This window comes from Tasmannia lanceolata, unplaced genomic scaffold (genome assembly GCF_043159265.1).
Source record: "Tasmannia lanceolata isolate RefF3 unplaced genomic scaffold, GAP_Taslan_0.1 ptg000019l, whole genome shotgun sequence".
Lineage (NCBI taxonomy): Eukaryota > Viridiplantae > Streptophyta > Magnoliopsida > Canellales > Winteraceae > Tasmannia > Tasmannia lanceolata.
In genome coordinates, this window is record NW_027518696.1 from 7453574 (window position 1) to 7475782 (window position 22209).

Sequence of the window (22209 nt, forward strand, 5' to 3'; positions counted from 1 at the left end):
CAGGGAAAAAAGGGAACGAATATATCACTTCCCCTCATGTTTTGATGGGGTGAGGCCCACCATCTCCACCCAAAGTCCAAACTCATAAATGGTGTGGCCCACCATTTTATACCTCTTTTTATTGGTGGGGTCATCATTTTAGTCCCAAGGATTGTGCCCACCATTTCCACCCAAATCCATGCATAGCGTGGTGCCAAGCATTTTACACCTCATGTTTTGATGGGGTGGGAGCCACCATTTTGCACCCAAGCATAGCATGGGCCAGAAACGCTAGTAGGGTGTATAGTCTGGCAAATGTATTAAAAATGCTAATCGGATGCATCGCAACCGTTGATGGCGTTCGGTTAGTGGAGACCATTGAAGGGGCGACTCTTGTTGGCAGCTGGAACATATTTTCCAAACGAAATCCCGTTTTGCTAGAAGTCCTATGGTTATGATTTCTGAAACCCTTGCGATTTATGAAACGACAACGACAAGGTCTCAAGAACATTCAATGTGTAAGCTCGACTGAGACCAATTTTTTTATATTATATATTAATCTAAGTTCTTGGTGTTTTAGTCTGATTCTATTGCTTCAAATCTTCTGAACATTCTATTGCTTTGAGAAACACCAAAGATAAGGTTCCTTTCACCTCAAGATCATTTTTATTTTATTTTTTCAAAAATCTTGGCATCCTGAAAGCCATTTTAATATCTCTGTCTAGCCCATTCTTATAAATTTGGTGAAATGAAGTTGTGAAATTCCATTACCTTCCAATGGGGCAGTTTGATACGTTGTTTAAAAACCACAGCTTAGTTAAGAGGGCTTAGGGTTTTAATTAAATACATAGAAAATAACTTTCCTAATTCTAAATAACATAGAAAATAAAATCCTATAAACTAATAACATGAAAATAAAAATACTAGAAACTAAATAATACGGAAATAAATCATAATACCTGTATCAAAGATGCAATAAGATGCAATAAGCTAACGGAAAGAAAGAAGAGAAAACGTGCAGCTTTCTATATATATTATCAATAACTAATATAAGAGAGGAAAGCAGTACATATGCTATGAAAGCAATTTAAGACTGAAGAGTCTGTTCCTGTTTTATACATGTAAAGGGCTTAGGATAACAGGAAGGCCAAACTTCGGCTGAAGGGTGATGTTATCTGTTGGCGCGTGCTTATACTGTGGGGAGAGGGTGAAAGAGAACCTCTGAAGGATCATAGAGAGCACTGTCTTTGCTTCCAACATTGCAAAATTCTGCCCAATGCATACTCTTGGACCTATGGAGAATGGCATTAGAGCATTCGGATGTTTCGCTGCTCTTGAGATCCCATCTGCAAATCTCAATGGATTGAATTCATTTGCATCTTCACCCCAATATTTCTTGTTTCTGTGAAGTATTTGCAGTGGAATTGATATATGGGTGTCCTTTGGGATCATCAATTTCCCCAACATCATATTTCTTGAAGCCTTTCTGATCAACAAAATCACTGGGCCATAGAGCCTCAAGGCTTCAAGAAGAACCATGTTCACCTACAAAATTTGTCAAAATTGTTCTTAGTATAAAATAATCAGAACCATTGAAACATGGTATTTTGGGAGCTGTGTTGGTAAAAAGAGTGTTTTTATAATTCTTGACCTACATGGGTATCTTTAGTTGGGGTTGTATGTATGTTGTAAAATAGGAGAAAAGTTAAAGTAATCTTACCAATTTTAACTTGCTGAGCTTTTCTGCATCTGGAATTTCCATCCCACATTCCCTCAACACTTCTTCTCTGAGTCTCCCCTGCCATTCCTGGTGTACGCTTAACAAGAAAATAGTCCAAGTTAGTAAATTAGCTGTAGTCTCATGCCCTGCAAAGAAGAATGTCTTGCACTCATTCATGATCTCCGTCATGTTCAGCTTTGGGCCCGCTTGCTTCCTATCAGATTCAGTATCTGATATTCCCATCATCCACCCAAGCAGATCATCCGCACTGTTTTGATCCTTAGAATTTAACCTACTCTCTATGATGTGGTTAAATATATTCCTCACTCTTCTATTGAGTTCCCATCTGTGAAGGTTCCGTCTAGTAGGAAGATACCTGCAATCAAAAGATGTCTCCAAGTTATTATCATATAAATTTCTTGTCGAGTGTAAAGTTGAAACTATGCTTGAAATAGCAAATCAAGCATAGCTCAACATGATATTGCACTCTGTTTAACATATGGGTTTGAAAGGGTGAGGTAATTACTGGCTACCAGGGATGAAGACATCAGCACTAGTAGCTGTGGCCAATTTTTGAAGCTCCTTCTGCACCTCAAAGACTGCCCTTCCTTCATTGAAACTTTTACCAAAGGCGGTATGGCAGATTATATCTGCAGTTAGCTCTTCAAATTCCATATGCATCTCTATTTCTTTACAGTGCCCCTTGTCTTGAATCACCATATCTTGCCACCTATCAAGCATGGATGAAGTGCATGCTGCCATTGCTTTAGTCATTACCTTTCGAATACAAAGCCACACGTAGGATCAGAAAAGGTTCATTGGCAGTGGACATTTCCCTTTAAATTATGTCACAGATTATTAAGATTGAAATAATTACTATGAAGTAAAATGCGTATTCCTCATGCCTCAAGCTTCATCTCAAGTGTAGACCCAATCAAAGACAGACCCAACAACTTATGTCTAACTGTTCTAATAAATATGAAAATGGGTTAGGGTATTTTTGAGAGCTTTGTGGTTAGAGTAAATACAAGTTCTTGCTGCAGACATGCTTGGAAACTTTAGATTAGAGTTGAGGCATTTGGTTTTAATATTGTTGATGGAATATTGTGGTTTTTTACCTTCTCATGAATTTGTAGACAGAAATGATACCCACACTAGCCATTCAAAAAAAAAAAAATGATATCAACACTCCCTTGTTTGAATAATGTTTCAATTTTTTAATGTAACTGTTAAAGGCTGCTACAGGTCCTGAAAGAGCTATCAGCAGCCAATGAGCAAAGTGCTTAATAAACTGAGGAGTGCCATTATCAAGACATGGGGCATGAAAATCATTTCTCCTTTGTAACTCTTTTTTAATTGATAAATTGCTCCTCCTTTCCATCTAAGGCAATGGGCAAGTAATTCAGAAGTCATGAAAATGGTTTGGAAGGAAGAAACTGCGTAACTATCTGACTTGAGCTTAATTAAGATCTTAATAAACTGTAAAAGTGCTCTATTAAGACCATAAAAAATGCATACCTATTTGATATTGAAAAGTACAAGTGCTTAAATACCTATTCATGTAAAAAGGCTTAAGAAGGGAAATAAACATCTGACCTTAAGCTTGTCTATGGTGAATGCCGGGTTGAGGGCCCTCCTATGCTTAACCCATTCGAGTCCGTCAGTAAAAACCAATCCCTTCCCAAGCAGGGCCAATAGTGTAGGCCTTGGCTTGGGTTTGGTGAAGAAACCAAACTTGTTTGACAGCAATTCTTTGGCAAGCTCTGGTTCAGTTATGCAGATCCTCGGTTGTGTCCCAAAAAAATATAAAAATCTCTCTCCTGTGGGGGCAAATTACACTACAATCAATTACTAGAAGCATGAGAAATTGCAAGTATAATCATATTCAATAATCTCATCATACAGTCCTTTGAAGAGCATTTGAATGATATTCCCATGTATAAAACATTATCCACATGCAAAAAGTGGTCCTTTTGTGACATGAGAGATGAGGGCTCATATCGACAATCTAGTGCTCCAATACTATCATGAACATAAGTGAAAGTCAAATTCTACATGCTTGGTACAAGCAAGAAAGATCAGGTTAGAGGTGGAATAGATTGCTCCAATATTATCACACCGTACGACCCGAGGGCCTTCAAATGTGAAGACCCAACATAGCCATGTGAGTTTAACCATGGTATCCATTTCTTTCTGTCATCTTGGAAGATCAGTGAACAGTGAAGCAGATAGGCTAGCGAGGGTGGGAGCCTCTAGGGTGACATAGGGTGACATACTGACATTGGAGTTGGTTGATTTTCTCCTCCTTCCTTTCCCCTCTCCTGGGTTGTAGATTGATCATTCTTTTTAATGTAATTCTTTATCATTCAGAGAGAGAGAGAGAGAGAGAGAGAGAGAGAGAGGTTTTAGTGGTCTTGAAGGAGAAAGGAAAGAGAGCGAAGGCAGGGTTGATGTATTGGATGAGGCGTGGGACTAGGTAGGATTGACAGGTGCAAAACAAGGTGATTTTAATTACCAGAGTGCTCTCAGTACCCTATTAGAGAAGTGTAAAACAGTGAGATCCCACATCGGAAAAGGAGAGAAAGCTTGAGGGCTATATATGTTGTTCTCTCTACTGTGTAGATGCGTTTTCAACATCCCAAGGGACGGGTCCCTGTGGGGGTGGGTCACGCACAATAGTATTTACACAATGGGGTCAGGGAGTAACAAGATGAATTGTTCCATTATAAAAAAAAACTCACGGTACGTCCTATATATATATATATATATATATATATATATATATAAGAACTTATATGATGCCCGACGGTGAAATTATAAAGGGCGGAAAGAGAGAACCATCTCTCCCGTGATTTTTAATCTAAGAGAAAGCCTCTTTTTTTACTTTTCCTTAGTTCAAAAACTAAGGTAGCAGGTTTTGTCTCTACCCGCCCTTCACGACCATATCTCCCTTGATTTTTAATCTAAGAGAAAGCCTCTTTTTTTACTTTTCCTTAGTTCAAAAACCAAGGTAGCAGGTTTTGTCTCTACCTGCCCTTTACAATTTCACAGTCGGGCATATAATTTATATATATAAATATATATATATATATATATATATATATATATATATATATATATATATATATATATATATATAGAGAGAGAGAGAGAGAGAGAGAGAGAGAGAGAGAAGAGTAAAGATGTTTAAGATGGATTTGACTAATGCTAGGGAAACCAGTTTAGCTGTTGCCACGATCACAAGTGACTTACAAGTGTTAGTTTGTTCTAGGAAACTCACCAGCTTCTTTTTTTCTGTACACATGTCACTTTCTCATTGTCGTTTTCTTCTGCCTTGGTCTTACTCTTGGTTACCATCATTTTTAAATTTACTTATGAAATGAATTTTAAATAGGGAAATGATATCACCACTTTGATGATTGCAGTCCTCACATTATTAAAAGGTACAGTATGGCCCATACCGTAGGATGATCCAAACCGTCCATTAGATGGGCCACAGCCTAAATAGGTTGTGCCTCAAAAATCATTTCCATCGGTTGATCCTAACCCTCCAGTAACCCTCTATAGATCGGAGGGTTAGGATCAACCTATGGAAATTATTTTTGAGGCACAACCTATTCAGGCTGTGGCCCATCTAACAGACGGTTTGGATCATCCTATGGTGCGGGCTATACCCTACTTTTTAATGACGTGAGGAGTGCCATCATCAAAATACGGTAGTGGTGATATCATTTCCCTTCTAATCATCGCAACTAAAAACACCTACAAAGGAGTGCTTCCCTTGTATCTTTGTTTAGGAAAACTTGTGTTTCAAACTGTTTTATACCGTAGGCTTCAATAGAAAGGCATCATTGACTAACTATATTCGAGGGACACGTGTCATGCATGTGAGAGAAAGCCCAATAAAGATTCGGCAACGGTGAGGCTTCCATCCTTATCCTCTCCAAGAAGGATAGGAAAAAACTAAAAAGAAATTTAGAAAAATAAAGGGCAATGATATTTTCACTCCCCCTGAATTACGCATTCTCTCCCCTCTTAACGTGATTTGACGTCAAAAAGCGTTACAGTTGGCCACTGTTCACGTTACCAGGGGGTCGAATGCGTACTGAGGGGGGGTGAAAATATCAACGCCCAAATAATATTGTGAGATAATCACATGTGGTAGCAAATTTGGAAAATTAGAGTAAAAATAAATACAAATCTCTCTATATCTTGCCCAAATTTTAAATAGCGGCCATTGTTCCCACCATATTAAGAGGAAAAGGAGAAGATGCCCAATTTGTATTTTGATAGGCATGAAACTCACCATTTCATACTGAAAGATAACAAGAGAAGAGAAAGGAAGAGACAGTGAACATACCATATTGTGAGGACCATTTGTAGTAGTGAGGTAAGACCCTTGGTATGAAGTCATGGCAGTGAATATCCATGACCATCTCTCCTACATTCTTCTTCAAACTCTTGATTTCTTCAAGAGAACCAGACATGAATGAGTACGATGGTCCTCTTATTCCTTGTTTTGCAAACCATTTTTTTAAAGTATAAGGCTTCCACAAGAGAACATTGAAGACTTTCCAAAGCCTTGAGATCAGAAGCACAGCCAAAACCACCTGAAATATGCCTAGATAACTCATCTCCATAGATGAGAGAGAGAGAGAGAGAGAGAGAGAGAGAGAGCGAGAGAGAGAGAGAGAGAGAGAGGGAGAGAGAGAGCTCAATTATTTGATAAATGATTTGGAGTTCTACTTGTATATTTATAGGCTGGATTTCATATGGGGCTCTCTATGTATGGACAGTAGTGACGTAACCATATGCGTGGATAGAGAGGAGAGGGAGAGGGAAAGAGACAGAGAGATCATTACTAAATAGTAATACGCCAAACAAAATCTCATGCTTTATCACCCATCTCCCATGGATCATTACTAAGTAGTAATATGCCAAACAAAATCCCATGCTTTGTCACCCATCTCCCATGCCAAAGCGCCAGCAAATTCTCTGGCTTTCACACTTGTCTAGGATGTGACCCCCAATACTTTTCTAGAAGGACGGCTCTATTCAAGGAGTACAGTAATACCTCGATTGGATTTCAGTCGGCATTTCCTAAGGCCCAGTTTAATTTGATTGCAAGAATTTTAAGAAAACGTTTGGAAAGGAAATATATTTGTAATATCCCTCTAAATTAACTATAATCTTTTTATTTCCTTCTAAATTGTGGATAGCAAAAATAATCCAAGAAAATTTTTCCATCAAAAAACATTTTCTTGGAATCAAACAGAGCATAGAAGGGGCATTTCGTCGTGGCTGTTTGGATTTTGGGAAAAAACTCTTAAAAAAATTTACTTGGGAAGTTTGTTTTACATTGTTTGGCTAACTTGTCTTCTATGGAATTTTTTTCTAGAAACAATTTCTTTTTCTTTTTCCTAAGAAAATTTCATTCCTACTAAACCCTGCAATTTTTATTTTTATAAAATATTTATTTTCCAAGAAAATTTTTTTCCCAAAAAATCTTTTTCCTAGATCCAATGGCCCATAATGACTGATAAGGATTGCAAGAAAAACTCAACTCAGCTCAACTAAGCCTTTGTCATCCTAACTAGAACTTGAAAAGGGTTTGGTTCAAGGTATTTTTTCCCGTGCGTAAAATAGTAAAAAAAATTGAAATATTTTTCCTTTCCAAACTTTTCCAGAAAATTCCTGTCATCCATAAACGACCCACCGACACAAGGTTTGGTCCTGTTTCCTTATCAGGCGAGCGCTAGTGCGGTTTGACATAAGTGCTGATCAGTGTGAACTGCATCAATTTTCAGCTTTATTCAGTGAGGTGGGTTGGGCCCAAGTGTGATCCTGTCCACCACACTCTGACTTTGACTTAATCTACTGTGTCAAGAATGATGCAATGCAAAGAGAAATAAAGGAAAATGAAACAAAAGAGGAGACAAAGATTTTGGAGATTTTAGTCTTAACCCTCTTCTTCCTTCATTGGCAACCCTTCACACAACAACCTACACTCTCAAGGTTCATGATGACCTTTTCTTAAATGGGGAAAAACACCCATACGGGATAGTAGGCTTCAACCTCGTAGAAAAATAACTTGTTTTTCATGTCCAAAGTAGAGTAGTACATGTAAGTTTAGTGCCCAAATTGGCTTGACGATGTCCAATCAGACCCAACAGGCATGACCCGATGTAGGCCATACATATTGGCCTACAGACATATGCTGAATGGGTCTATAATTTAAACCCATTTACTGTATTCTATCCTGACCCGGATTCTGCTCATTTGCACCCATTCTATCCAGTGGTGCAATTTGGGTCAGGTCGGATTGAGCTTTTAGTAAAAATGAATTGGAATCAACCTGAACCCTGCAGCCCGTTTCACCCTAACTTTTATACCCACACAAAATAATTGAGGTTGTCAGCCCCCACCTATCATATATTGAAACGTATGTCAGCCTCCACCTAGAATACTTCCAAACCGCAATTTCCCTTGAGAGAGAGAGAGAGAGAGAGAGAGAGAGAGAGAGAGAGAGAGAGAGAAAGAGAGATGCGGTCACGGTTGATGAAATAATGTAACACAGGATGTGGCATTGGTTGATGAAATAATGTAAAACATTTGTGAGAGGATAAGTGATATTTGGGTTGCTCAGTGCTCCTCTATAATCAATCGTTGTGTGGTTGTGATTCAACCATTATTTCAACAGATTTTGACAGAACATTGTAGGGTTGTTGTCTTGCTGATGCAAACTTCTGTGGTAATCTTTGGGAGGAGAAGTAAGAAGAACATGGATGCTTTGCAAAATACGAGAAACACACAAAAAAAATTCGTCTGAAAAAACAGTGCATAGACTTTTTGGAGACCGTGGAAGCTCAATTGTAATTGCTTTCATATGTAATTGTCGTCTTCATGCTAGAGATAAAACAATAAAACTCTCCTAACCTATCTAAAAAAGAATTCCAAATAAGGACTCAACTAAACTACCAACCAAACCCCTCCACCTAAGCTTCCAGAAGTTATAGATAAATTAACCCAAACTCTTCTTTCTATGCTATCTCAATAGTTTTAGATAACTTTTAAAGTAAAACAAAACCACGATTCTCCCCCTCAACACCAAGTCATGTTCATCAAATCAACTACGATTCAAAGCCGTCAATATCTTTTAACTACAACGATAAAAATGAAAATCCCGTTTTTCTTGTGATTTATCATTATTTTTAGCCTAATCACCTTTCTTATAGGCATTCTTCAACTTCTTATTTTTCTGTCACTTCTGTTTGCTACTCACCGCAAGTGCTTCCTCACTATCTTTCACTAACAAACCAGTCATCTGCTTTGCCAATATCTCTTGATTAATCAAGAGATTTTCCATGAGAAATGATTATGTTGGCCAACCATGCATAGCGGTGATAAAGCCACTAAGCTTAGGTCTTCAAGCCATGGATAATCAACCTTCGCATCCGATTTTCACTCATCTTAGATTCCTTAAAATAAAGGATGAGTAACTTGTGATCTCATTCTTGTGATCTCATTCTTTAGCACATCATTTGGTCATGAAAAGAGAGATGAGAGTGCCTCACATGCTTCTTTTCAGAGTTTTCGCATCTCTGATATGATTATTCAACTCCATATGTATTGATGCTTTCAATACATACAACGCTTTTCCGGCAAAGATCTTCCACTTCTGCAACGCATCCACTCGATCCCTCTTTTGGTGCCTCGGTGTCGTTGTCGTTCACTCTCTCCCATCGATCCTGGCCTTAAAGATACGACTCTAAGCACCACTTCCAATAGATGTCTTTAGTATTGTTGAGCTTTTTGATCCTCGCCAATGTACCAGCATTTTCTTTCATCTCTTCTTCGAACCTTGATATCATCTTGAAGCAACCAAAGAAAAAACTAGTTCCGATCGAAAACCTTGCTTTGATACCACTTGTTGGGACCCGTGTAGAACTCATTACTCACCCTTAAAAGCTAGCCGTTAAGGAGAGGGTGCCCCAAGTCCTTATAAGCCCATCCATATCTCTCATTCTTCGGATGTGGAATCTTGGATTTTGCATGGAACCCCCGACAGTTGAAATAAGTGATATTAATTTCAACAGATTTTGCAACACATTATTTTGATGTTGTAAGGTCTAGAAGCCTTACACTACTTGATCCAATCCTAGAAGGCCCACCACCTCCACCCACTAGATCTTCTTAATTGTCTAGTTTTTCTACGGTAGAACAAAAATAAAGAAATGCCTCAGAAACTAGTAACGATGATAATGGTTCATCCGAGGTCCAACCATAATGCTATTCATAAATTAATTTTAAAATTGAAAAAAAAAAATAGGAAAAAAATGGAAAATTAGAAAAAAAAAAAGGGGAAAATTACATTTACACCTCCTCTAGTTTCTGACACATCCACTTCCACCCCTATAGTTTAAAACGTGACAAATACACCCCTGTAGTATCAATTTGTATAAGGTAGGCCCCTCAGTTGCAGGTTCGTCCATAGATTGAAGGGTTAGGATGATCTGATGGAGCTGATTTTTTGGGCACACCCTATCTATGTCAGGATCCATCAAATGAACGCTTTGGATCATCCAAATAATGTGGGCCCATACCCAAATCCAAACACTACCAAAAAATCATCCAAATAATGTGGGGGTTCAACCAAAAGCAAAGATCCCACATCAGAAAAGTAAAGAGCTATGGATGGCTTATAAGGGCTCGGGCACCCTCCTCAAACGACTAGCTTTTAAGAGTGAGTCCTACCTAGTTCCGCCCCCTATTTTACTTGGGACAGCCCCTCTAGTGTATTTATTTATGATTAATCACTCTTTTACACTGGAAGGGGGCTGTCCTAGTAAAAATAAAGGATTAATATATCATTACGCTTACGTAGTGTATTTATTTATGATTAATTAGTCTTTTACACTGGAAGGGGGCTGTCCTAGTAAAAATAAAGCATGAATATATCATTACCCTTACGTCTACCGTGACCTCATCTACGTCGGACGCATCGGATTCTTTTCAGAGACCCACGTTCTCTCTACTCTCGACCTTTTTCTAGAAGTTCTCTTGTCTCACGACTCTCATCCTTGTTCTAGAAAGCGAAACTGCGGAGGGGGCATACGTTTTCACTCACGTATGAATGCCTTTTTGTCCTCATTTAATGTTCTTTTCCTAGAAAAACATAACAGTGATCACTCTTTTTCAACAGACTCTAGATAGTGCCACAAAACTACAACACACATAGAGAGAGAGAGAGAGAGATAGATGCATGGGTATCCTAGGAAATGAATAAAAAAGGAAGGCATGGTAGGGGATATTGCAATTGTTGAAGTATAAATGATTAAATCACAACTCTAACAGCTTAAGCTCTTGGAGTAATTGGTGGCTTCTCATGCCATTTAGAGCAACTGCCTCACGGCAGGTCTTGGGTTCACCTTGATATTAAAAATCCATATGAATGGCCAACCCAACAAAGAAGGGCCATACGTGAGGAGACTTGAAGTATAAATGATTAAATAACAACTACTCTAACAACTTAAGCTTTTAGAGTAATTGGTTGTTTCATAGCTATTACTTATTATGAATTGCTCTTTCAAGTAATTCAATTGATTAAGAATGAAATTATTGTGCGTGGAGTAATGAAGCAATGGTTCGATAGATGTAATGTTTTTTCCAAATTGCATCTATAAATACCAGAGCCTTCTACTAGATCTAGGTCTCTACTAGATCTAGGTCTCTCGCCTGACATTCAATCATTTTACTTTATTTTTATTTTACTTACCAGAAAAAATCCCCAGGGATTTTATTTTCTTGTCATTTAGTTTGCACACTTGCCATTTACTTTCCAGTGTTCAAGGTGCCCCACGTATCTTGCTCGCCACTTATCTCTAATGCAATTTACATTCATAATATCGTTTGTGTTTCATAACTGTACTATTCCACTCCGTTCTGTGGACTCATACTTGGTGACAGACACAGCAAGCTCGTTATGCCTCTTATATCTACTCCTTCTGTTAAAATGGTTGTTCTAAAACTAAGGGTGTAACTCGGGTCGGGTTCAACTCGAAAAAAAGTAGGGTTGGGTCAGGTTGAGCTCAAGTCGGGTTTGGATTCGGGTTGAGTTCGGGTTGGGGGTTTGGGCAACCCGACCCGAGTATAACCCAACATTTTTTATCATTTTTTTCAAAAAGTAGCTTAAAAATTCAGGTCGGGTCGTGTCGGGTCGGGTTCTGGTTGATCCTCATCGTGTTGGAACTCGGGGCGGGTCTGGTCGGGTTCAGGTTGAGTAAATGGTTCTTCGGGTTGGGTTCGGATTGGCCTCAACCTGACCCGAGTTGCACCCCTATCTGAAATCCATATTCTAAAGATAGGCCCATAGAAAGGAAATCCAGATATCCATAATCGTATGATTTGGACAAGTGACCAAATTAACCGACATTGGTATCTTTTGATGATCAAAACAATTAGTTTGGTGCTTTTGGTCAAAATTGAACTCATTGAAGTGGCTGGTTCTTGCACACCGGCACCCAGCGTGTGCCAATTAAAGTGGTTAGAAGATGCACCTGTGCACCAACAGGATCATGAGTATTTATGTATCATCTTGGATCATGCCCTCGTTTGTTGACGTTGATCTCAGTTGTTCACTCTAATTGTGTGTCCTCTTTGCTCCCTTATCCCATTTGTTGCATTTATGATAAGAGATGTTGGGTGCATTATTAATTTTGCTGTTTAATCTCAATCACTCTCCCCTTTGTGCTCTTGATAAGAGATGTTGGCCTTATAAAAAGGGAGATGATATTTTCACCCCATCTGCAGTACGCATTTACCCCCCTTATGACGTGAATCACGTTAAAAGGGGGCGAATGCGTACTGCAGGGGGTGAAAATATCATCACCCTTATAAAATTGTCTTTTGTGTTTTCTATTCTGTGAAGATTAGTTGGTCACGTGGACCCATTTCCTCTTCGAATGCAACACATGTGGATCTCCTTATTGATAGTAATAGGTGGGCCCTGCCAAGTTGTGCTTTGACATGGATTTTCAACCTATGAGAGCTTGGATCCAGAGAACCACGTAACCCTAACTTCGCTTTTCCACACATGCATGTTTCTACTTTTTCCATCAACCATGACATCATCCATGAGCCATGCTTAGGATAGAGCCACATCTATCTCTCTCTCTCTCTCTCTCTCTCTCTCTCTCTCTCTCTCTCTCTCTCTCACTCAGTATGAAATGGAGGGTTTCTTCCTTATCAACAAACAAAGGGTGGGCTGTTAAAGTATAAAAGATTAAATAAGGCCTTCAACAGCTAAAGCTTTTGGAGAAACTGGCTGTTTCACATGGTACCAGAGCCAAAGGTCCTGAGTTTAAACCTCCTTGATAGCAAAGATCCACATGCAATGTCTAAACCCAAAAATGGGGCCACATGTGTCACGTGTAGGCTAACCCTAAGAAAGAGGGGCCGCATGTGAGGGGGAGTTTTAAAGTATGATAGAATAAATAACGCTTCTCCAATAGCTTAAGCTTTTGGAGTAACTGGTTGTTTCACAGATTTTGTCTCTAATTTCTCGATGTGCCATCTTCAAACCATATAGACAGAAATATTAGAAATCGTCTGTTTCAACTATTGGTGCACAAAAAAACCCATAAAAAAGTTTCCAAGAAAAATTTCTTTTCCATAGATCCAACCATCGCCCTGTTTGGGATACAAGAATTTTATGGAAAAGTTTGGAAAGAAAAAATATTTCTAAAAGCTCCTACTTTTTTATACACTAGAACAGATAAATTCAACCAACCCTATTCAATTTTTACTTAGATGGACCTTCAATTTATGATATTATCTCTCTAAATTAACCACACTCATATCATTCCCATCTATATTTTGTCAGAAAATGTTTTTCCAAGAAAAAAATTTTCATCAGAAATGTTTTTCTTGCAGTCCAAACAGGGTAAATGAAAATTCTTGTGTTTATGCTGTCATACCATATTATTTTTAGGGTTTTTTTGCAAAATAAGTACCTTAGTTTGCCTTATTTGCAAAAGCAGTCTTCTAGTTTTACAATTTACAAGTAGAGTCGCCGCAGAATGAATTTTACAAATCCCAATTTTGCCATCTATTTGTGAACAGATCACCCATGGTTGATTTTTTTTTTACTCATAAATGATCAAATTGCCCTTCAAATCAACGGATCTGATCGCATACCAGAGGCTAAAGTTTGGCACAATAAGTAATTCTTAAGAAAATGAAGTTCTTTGTTGGAGAAAATTGATGGTGGAGAGATAGTGGAGAATATGAAAATGTGATGCTTGCTTCAAGGCATGTAGTCACTTTCCTTGAGACGATATTCACCCCCACCAATTGTGTGAAAGGGGAACCACGAGTTCTTCACATTTCTTTGTCGACGTTTTGCACTAAACGAAGAAACCCAAATCACCTTTGGAATACAAGTATGCAAGATAATAGTGTCTATTTCTACAAATACCAGTGTTGAGGATGTCAATTTGCCTACTAAATTGTCTTCCAAAGGTGGGTTAGGCCCAACTCATTGACTTCATGGAAGGTTTCCAATTAATATAATTTCCATAGGCTACTGATGTTGTCACTACCACATTTTGATAATTTCACTAACTCATCTTGTCTTTTATTATTTAAACAGCTGTCTACAGTTCCCAAAAAGCTCTCACAACCCAATTAAAAAAGAAAAGAAAAGCTGAGTTTGTGCAATTATTTAAACATGGTAGTGCCAATATCAGTTGCTTTCCTATATGGTAATTTCTTTCTGCCACTGCACCCAACATAGCACATCCAATTGCTTTTGGTACATGGATTTCTTGATAATGAAGTGAAATCATGTGCATCAGTTGGGTGGTTGAGTCATAGTGCTCATACAACTGTGCTAATTTGTTTAGGATTTTTGTATGGTGAAATTAATGAATATGATTATTCTTGCAGTTTCTCCATGCTCTTCTACAGATTTATTGTAGTGTAATTTTCCCCACAGGAGAGAGTTTTATATATATTTTTGCGACAGAACCAAGGATCTGCATAAGTGAACCTGAGCTAGTCAAAGAAGTACTCGTAACCAAGTTTGGTTTCTTCCCCTAACCCAAGGCATTGCCTTCACTATTAGCCCTGTACGTTGGGAAAGGGTTTGGTTTTTATTGATGGACTGGAATGGGTTAAGCATAGTAGGATTGTCAACCCTGCTTTCAACATAGACAAACTCAAGGTAAGATACTTGTTTCATGATTGCAAAAACACGTACATTTTTTTAAGATGTTAAGCTCAATATCAGATTCATACCCATTTTTTATGGTCTTAATATCACTTTCTAAACCTTCTTCATTTTCATGACTGCCAAATCACTTTTCCATTATCTTAGATGTTGGGTTTTCAGGCCTTTTTTTTCATTGTAGTTCTCTTTCTAATTTTTCATGTCTATAACAACATTTTGAAGCAAATAAAAAACAATTGAGTAGATGGCCTTAACATTAGGCTGTGTATTAAATTTAAGCTCAATATGTGTTGCCTATCTTCCCTTTTCATAGTAAGTTCCTCTATAAAGACAAGCTCAGAGGTCATATAAAAAACAACTTTCTTTCCTTAACCTTATCATTGCTATTATTGGAACACTAGTGGATTGCCTTGAGATTTTGGGCTTGTATCCACCATTTTTTTCCGGCTTCGTAAGGAGGAATTAACTCATTAAAAAGGGATTTACAAATGGAAAATGATATCCATGCTCCATGTCTTGATAATGGCTGTCCTCACTTTTATGTAACACTTTACTCATTGGCTTTTATACTCTTTTTGGAATTGTAACAGTCTTTAACGGCTAAACTACACTTGTGCAAAACTAAGAGAGGAGCTTCATTATTAAAACAAGGGAATGTGGATATTGTTTTCTTGAACAAATTCATGAAAAAGTAATAGCCTCACAATCTAACAACATTATTAAAACCAAATCCAGCTATACTAAGTAAAACTAGAAGCTAAAAATACCAAGCATTGCTGTAGCAATGACTTGTACTTCATAAAACGAAAAATTTTGAAATTTCTCTAGGATAAAGAAGAGTAGACGAAAAAGTGCAAAAACCTCGTATGTACAAAAAAAATTATTATAAAGGAAAATAATCTGATATTGGACACAGAGGGGAAAATATCTATTGCTTGTGAACCTTTAAATAATCTGTTTTTCATCGGATGGGGATAAGAAGTGAGACCCTACTTTGTGACATTTTAGAAACTGGTGGATCAGATGCACTCCTCTTCTTATCACTAATGAGGTTCACCAATAGGGAAGATACACTAGATAATTTTTCAAACAACTGCCTTGTGCTTGATTGTAGAAATGCATTTCTTGTAGTTTCTGGTCTAATCACACTTTCAATAACATAATTATAAGATTTTCTTCATTGACTTTGGATTTGAAAGGGGATGACCAAGAGAATGGCAGAATGCACTTCATCTATGCTCGATAGGTGGCAGGATCTGGTGATTCAAGACAAGGGGCAATGTAAAGAAATAGAGATGAATATCGAATTTCGAGAACTAACTGCAGACATAATCTGCCATACTGCATTTGGTAGCAGTTTCAATGAAGGAAAAGAAATCTTTCTAGTGCAAAGGGAGCTTCAAAAGTTGGTCGCAGCGTCTAGTACTGATGTCTTCATCCCTGGTAGCCAGTAATTACCTCACTCTATTTAAGGATCTCAGACCCATGTGTTAAATAGAGTGCAATATCATGTTAACTAAAGTGCATTTATCACATGACTCAAGCATGTCAAACGCAAGACAATGGCCACATGATATGATATTTAAAGCATAGTTTCATTTTTATATTTTAGAAGAATTTTACATGGTAATATTTTAGACATCTTTTAATTGCAGGTATCTTCCTACAAGATGGAACCTTCATATATGGAAACTCAATAAAAGAATGAGGAATATACTGGCGCACATCATAGAGAAAAGGATAAATAACAAGGATCAAAACTGTGCAAATGATCTACTTGGGTTGATAATGGGAAAATCAGAAAATGTATCTGATAGTAAGCAAGTGGGCCCAAAGCTGAACATGAAGGAGATCATGGATGAGTGCAGGACATTTTTCTTTGCAGGGCATGAGACCACATCTAATTTGCTAACATGGACTATCTTTTTGTTAAGCTTGTACCAGGAATGGCAAGAGAGACTCAGAGAAGAAGTGTTGAGGGAATGCGGGGTGGCAATCCCAGATGCAGACAGGCTCGGCAAGTTAAAATTAGTAAGATCATTTAAGCTTTTCACCTATTTTTCAGCATACATAGAGCAATGCTTAAGTACAAATGATTAAATAACAGCAACTCTAACAGCCTGAGCTTTTGGAGTGATCGGTTGTTTCACGTGGTATCAGAGATACTGCCTCATGGCAGGTCCTGGGTTCAAAACCCAACTCCTTGATATTAAAAAATCCACATGTACTGCCAACCCAAAAGAGGGCCCACATGTGACACGTGTACAGCCAACCCAAAAAAAAGGTGCTGCACGTGAGGGGGAGTGTTGAAGTACAAATGATTAATAACACCAAACAGCCTAAGCTTCTGGAGTGATTGGTTGTTTCACAAGCTGAAATTGATGATACCCATATAACTCAAAACCTACAAAACTACTTTTGATTCTTCATTAAGAACAAAGTATCAACCTAACCCCAGCTTACCCATCAAAAGAAAAAAAACAAAGTATTGGAACCCAACACCAATTTAGTTTGACACTAAGATCGTTATTGACAAATTTTGTAGGTGAACATGGTTCTTATGGAAACCCTTAGGCTCTATGGCCCAACTATTTTTATCCTTAGATATGATGTTGGGAAAGTTGATGCTCCCAAAGGACACCACAATATCAATTCCGTTCGATATAATTCATAGGAACAAGAAATATTGTGGTGAAGATGCAAATGAATTCAATCCATCGAGATTCGCAAATGGGGTCTCAAGAGCAGCAAAACATCCGAATGCTCTAATTCTGTTCTCCATAGGTCCAAGAGTATGCATTGGGCAGAATTTTTCAATGTTAGAAGCAAAGATGGTTCTTGCAATGATCCTTCAGAAGTTCTCCTTCACCCTCTCCCCACAGTATAAGCATTCGCCAGTAGATAACATCACTCTTCAGCCAGAGTTTGGCCTTCCTATTTTTCTAAGACCTTTGCATGTATAAAACAAGAACATGCTCTTCAGTCTTAAGGTTCATTCATAGTATGTATACCACTTTCCTTTTTTTCTATATTTCATTACTCATTTGAAGAGTCTTACCAGTTTGATGGGTCACGGCCAACTGTTAAAAGGAACTAAAATGTAGTCGGCTCTATAATGAACCCATTTGACAGTTTCATACCAATAAATTTTCCTTGTTTGATGGATGGAAACTTTGAGAGGATCAGGTTACATAACACCCTTTAGATTTGTGTGAAATGCGATGTGGCTGCTCAGATATGGTACATATATAGTTCCTTAACTAAAATGTGGTTTTTAAAAAAGTATCAAAACTTCCCCATTGAAAGGAATTGCATTTTTACAACTTTGTTTTAGCAAATTTATTAGAATGGCTAGACAAAGACATTAAAATGGCTTTCAGGATGGCAACATTCTAAAACAAAATGATCTTGAAGTGGTTATGACCAAAATATCTTTATTTATTTTTCGAATGGCAAAGAATTGAAATAAATAAAAAAGAGAAAAACGAGAAGAACCCTGACGACCGAGAAGATCGAAACAATACAAGGAAAAAAAATATAAACAAAAGAACATACACAAATCAAGGGGGAAGGAAATCGAAAATCTCCAAAACCGCACTAGAAACTCCATCCCGAGCCAAACTATAGGCTTCATTATTAGCCGTCTTGCAATGGATAAACTATCAGCCTCCATATGTATCTAGCAGTCTTGCAGTAGATAAACTAGTGATCCATTGTTTCTCCCGCCTCCACGCATAGGGCACAATGACCAATAATCAAGAATTGACGGCTCTGAAGGTGATCTACAGTCAGAATTTTATCTAAAGACGCCGACCAGACAAAACACAAACATGGACCCACTGCCATGTGTACAATAGTCTACTAAGTCTATCATATCGCCCTTGGTTCGACCTTCCTCCAATGATTCCGTGTCTTTGATCAAGCATGATTAAAGAGACGTCCTAAAGAAGTTTAAGTCACTATTTTGTTTTATTTGCGTGCCTTAACCTTGTGAATGAGACCTCTGTTCAGCATCAGACATAGACCCATTGGGTCGCCCTATAATGATGGCCCATGAGATAAATGGTCCTATTACATATCCCACTTATTTATTAGATCACGGCCCGTTTTGTCCATTAAAACCCCTTCTTCTTCAACCAAAAACCCCTTCTCTTCGTCATTTGGTAAAAGGGAGATAAGACTACCTATCTTGTAGTTCCTATCTCTTGGGCTTTATAAAAGAGACCAACAGCAACAATATCATATTTTGTTAATCACAACAATCTCTTCATGTTACTTCGTTTTTAACCAACTGTCAAAGGTTATAAAATGAAGAGACTGGTGTCATTATCAAAATATGGTAAAATTAAAAGAAATAAGACTTAAATGTCAAATTGGTGAGTATCCATAATACGTAAAACAAAGGGAAGTGATATATCCGCCACTTTTCATTACTTGGGACACCCAGCTTACTTGACAAAAAGTGTTTTACCGGTGTTCACGAACGCCACTAAAAGGAAGAAATACATTTACTGGCGTTCAAGAACGCCGGTAATAGTAAGTGGCTCCCCAATGACCAATGCAAGCAAAATGTAAATTAGTACCCCAAGTGTAAATTCCTGCCTCCGCGCACCCCTGGATTCAACGGATTTGATTGTCAACATACACTGTAGTTGGTTGTCCCAAGTAATGAAAAGGAGCGGATATATCACTTCCCAAAACAAAATATCTATTAATACTCTTTTATAGATTATAATTGTCTATTTACTCAGCGCGCACTACCCTATTTTGATAATACACTATTTTCTTCCAAACATGGAGACAAAAAGCATTTCACTAGGCGTTTGATATTATTAAACCATTATGTACTATTTCCTTGCTTATGTAATGGTTTCTTAGTGTGCAACTTCACTTACTATAGCATATCCTGAAATTTCATCTTAAATTTTCATTTTTTGCATATGTTTACGTCTGTTTCTGTAATTTACATAATTTCTACTAAAATTTCCAACCCAAACTAAAATGATTCTATTTCCATTATGAGAAAAATGCATACTGAACGCTTGAATCCATGGTTAAGAGACATGATGCTCATACATTTGTGCTGATTTTCAGGGGATTTTGTATGCTGAGTTTAACAAATAATATTATTCTTGCAGTTTCCCGATGCTCTTCTAGTGATTGATTCTAGTGTAATTTGCCCCTCAGGAGGGAAGTTTTTATATTTTGGGGGGACAGAACCAAGGATCTGCATAACTGAACCCGATCTAGCCAGAGAAGTCTTGTCAAACAAGTTTAGTTTCTTTATCAAACCCAAGGTAAGGCCTTCATTATTGGCCTTGCTCGGGAAGGGATTGTTTTTGACCGAGGGACTGGAATGGGTAAAGCATAGGAGGGCTCTCAATCCTTCTTTCAACATAGACAAGCTTAAGGTTAGATGCTTGTTCCCCTTCTTATGCCTTGTTTCATGGCTGTAAAAACATATAAATTTCATTAAGAAGTTGAGAAAAATATCAGATAGGTGCCCATTTTTTATGGGCTCATAGTTTATTAAGATCTTAAGCTCATGATCGCATAGCTACCCATTTTCTTCGGTCTTAATATCACTTTCTAAACATTTTTTCCATGATTGTTGAATAACTTTCCCATTACCACATATGTTGGGTTTTCATATTTCATTATATTTCTCATTTTAAAGCTTTTTCATGGGTATAACAATTGTTTTCCATTCAAAAGACTCGTGTCATGTGAAAAGGTATTTTGATTATTCAGAAGGCTTATTGTTAAATAAAAGGTAATTTCATTTGAAAAGGTGCCTTATGTCTTTTTAGGTTCTATAAAGGAAGGCTTAGGATCTCATTTTTCAAAAATACACTCTTTAATTCTTCTCTTTTTTTTTCTCAAAGTACAAGCATGCTGTTTGGATGAACTCGGGGTGCAACCCTTGATCATGGCTAGGGCTGGCACTTTCACCTGTAAAAAATGGGGATCCACCCTCGCCCAATCCAGCACGGGGCAGGGATTCCCCGATTTGGGAGGGGATGGGGACAAGGATTTAAAAAATTCCCTGGAGTGGGGATGGCTCTGGCCCGCCTCGGCCCGCTCCGATTTACTACCTTGTATCATGCCATTATCGGTACATAATTTGTATTATCAAAAAAACTTATATTTTAAAAGTTTCAAATTCGCCCTTTGGCCTTTGCCTTTTAGTATACGGAGTGGGATGGGGATTAGATATTCCCCATGGGGCGGGATAGGGATTCCCTGCCATCCCCGAAGCAAGGAAGGGGCGAGGATGGGGTATTTTCCTTGAAGCGGAGGACGGGGAGGGGGAAAGCAACATCCGGCCCCGCCCCGCCCCGCCCCATTGCCGCCCCTAATCATGGCATTGGAATTGTATCCTTGGGATTTGTTTTCAGGTAGTCACTTGCAAATGTGGGCCAGTGATATGGATGTTCAGAGAAAGGCGTCACGAGATATGATGTTGGGAAATTTGATGATCCCAAAGGACACCACAATATCAAATCCATTGCACGTAATTCACAGGAATAAGAAAATATTGGGGTGAAGATGCAAATGAATTCAAGCCATCGAGATTCTCAGATGGAGTCTTACAGGCAGTGAATTATCCGAATGCTCTAATTCCATTCTCTATAGGTCCAAGAGTATGCATTGGGCAGAATTTTGTGATGTTAGAAGCAAAGATGGTTCTCGCAATGATCCTTCAGAAGTTCTCCTTCACCCATTCCCCACAGTATAAGCACTCGCCGGTGGATAACATCACTCTTCAGCCGGAGTTTGGCCTTCCTATTTTTCTAAGACCTTTGCATGTATGAAATAGGAAAGACTCTACAATCTTATGTTGCATTCCTAGTATATGTATTGCTTACCGGTTTGATTTGATCATGTCAGTCTTGAGTTTATTCTATTGGCTCATGGGCCATCCTGTTTAATGGAACTGAAATGTAGTCCACTCTATAATGAACCCATTTTACAGTTCCATTCAAAATAATTTTTCTTGTTTTATGGATGCAAACTCCAAGCGGATCAGTTTACAGAAAACCCTTTTACTTTGTGTGAAGAAATATGTTGTGGCTATTCAGATATATGCTATTTATAGTTCCTTCGCGCCCTATTTGTTCGAGAGTCCCCGCCGTTTCCAGAGTGGCCCGCAATTTGTTGGACTTACCGAGAGTTACCCGCAATTGGGGAAGTCTCCAAGGGATTTTAAAATCCTGCGCAACTAACACCCCTAAGGCCCCTATTTTAAGGGCCTATGATTGTAGGAATGTAATTGTTCTAA

The 22209-nt window shown here is 38.1% G+C and overlaps 1 protein-coding gene and 1 pseudogene across 1 annotated transcript; one reads left to right on the forward strand and one right to left on the reverse strand.

Annotated features, from left to right (window-relative positions):
* Nucleotides 1–979: 979 nt before the first annotated feature.
* On the reverse strand, nucleotides 980–6401 carry LOC143852247 (cytochrome P450 709B1-like). The gene is made up of 5 exons (XM_077361648.1): nucleotides 6060–6401; nucleotides 3296–3519; nucleotides 2226–2476; nucleotides 1700–2075; nucleotides 980–1524 (listed from the first exon to the last, which is right to left on the reverse strand). The coding sequence occupies exons 1-5, from the start codon at nucleotides 6337–6339 to the stop codon at nucleotides 1093–1095; spliced, it is 1563 nt and encodes a 520-aa protein (XP_077217763.1). The 5' UTR covers nucleotides 6340–6401; the 3' UTR covers nucleotides 980–1092.
* An 8025-nt stretch (nucleotides 6402–14426) lies between these two features.
* On the forward strand, nucleotides 14427–21742 carry LOC143853251 (cytochrome P450 709B1-like; annotated as a pseudogene).
* The last annotated feature ends 467 nt before the right edge of the window (nucleotides 21743–22209 follow it).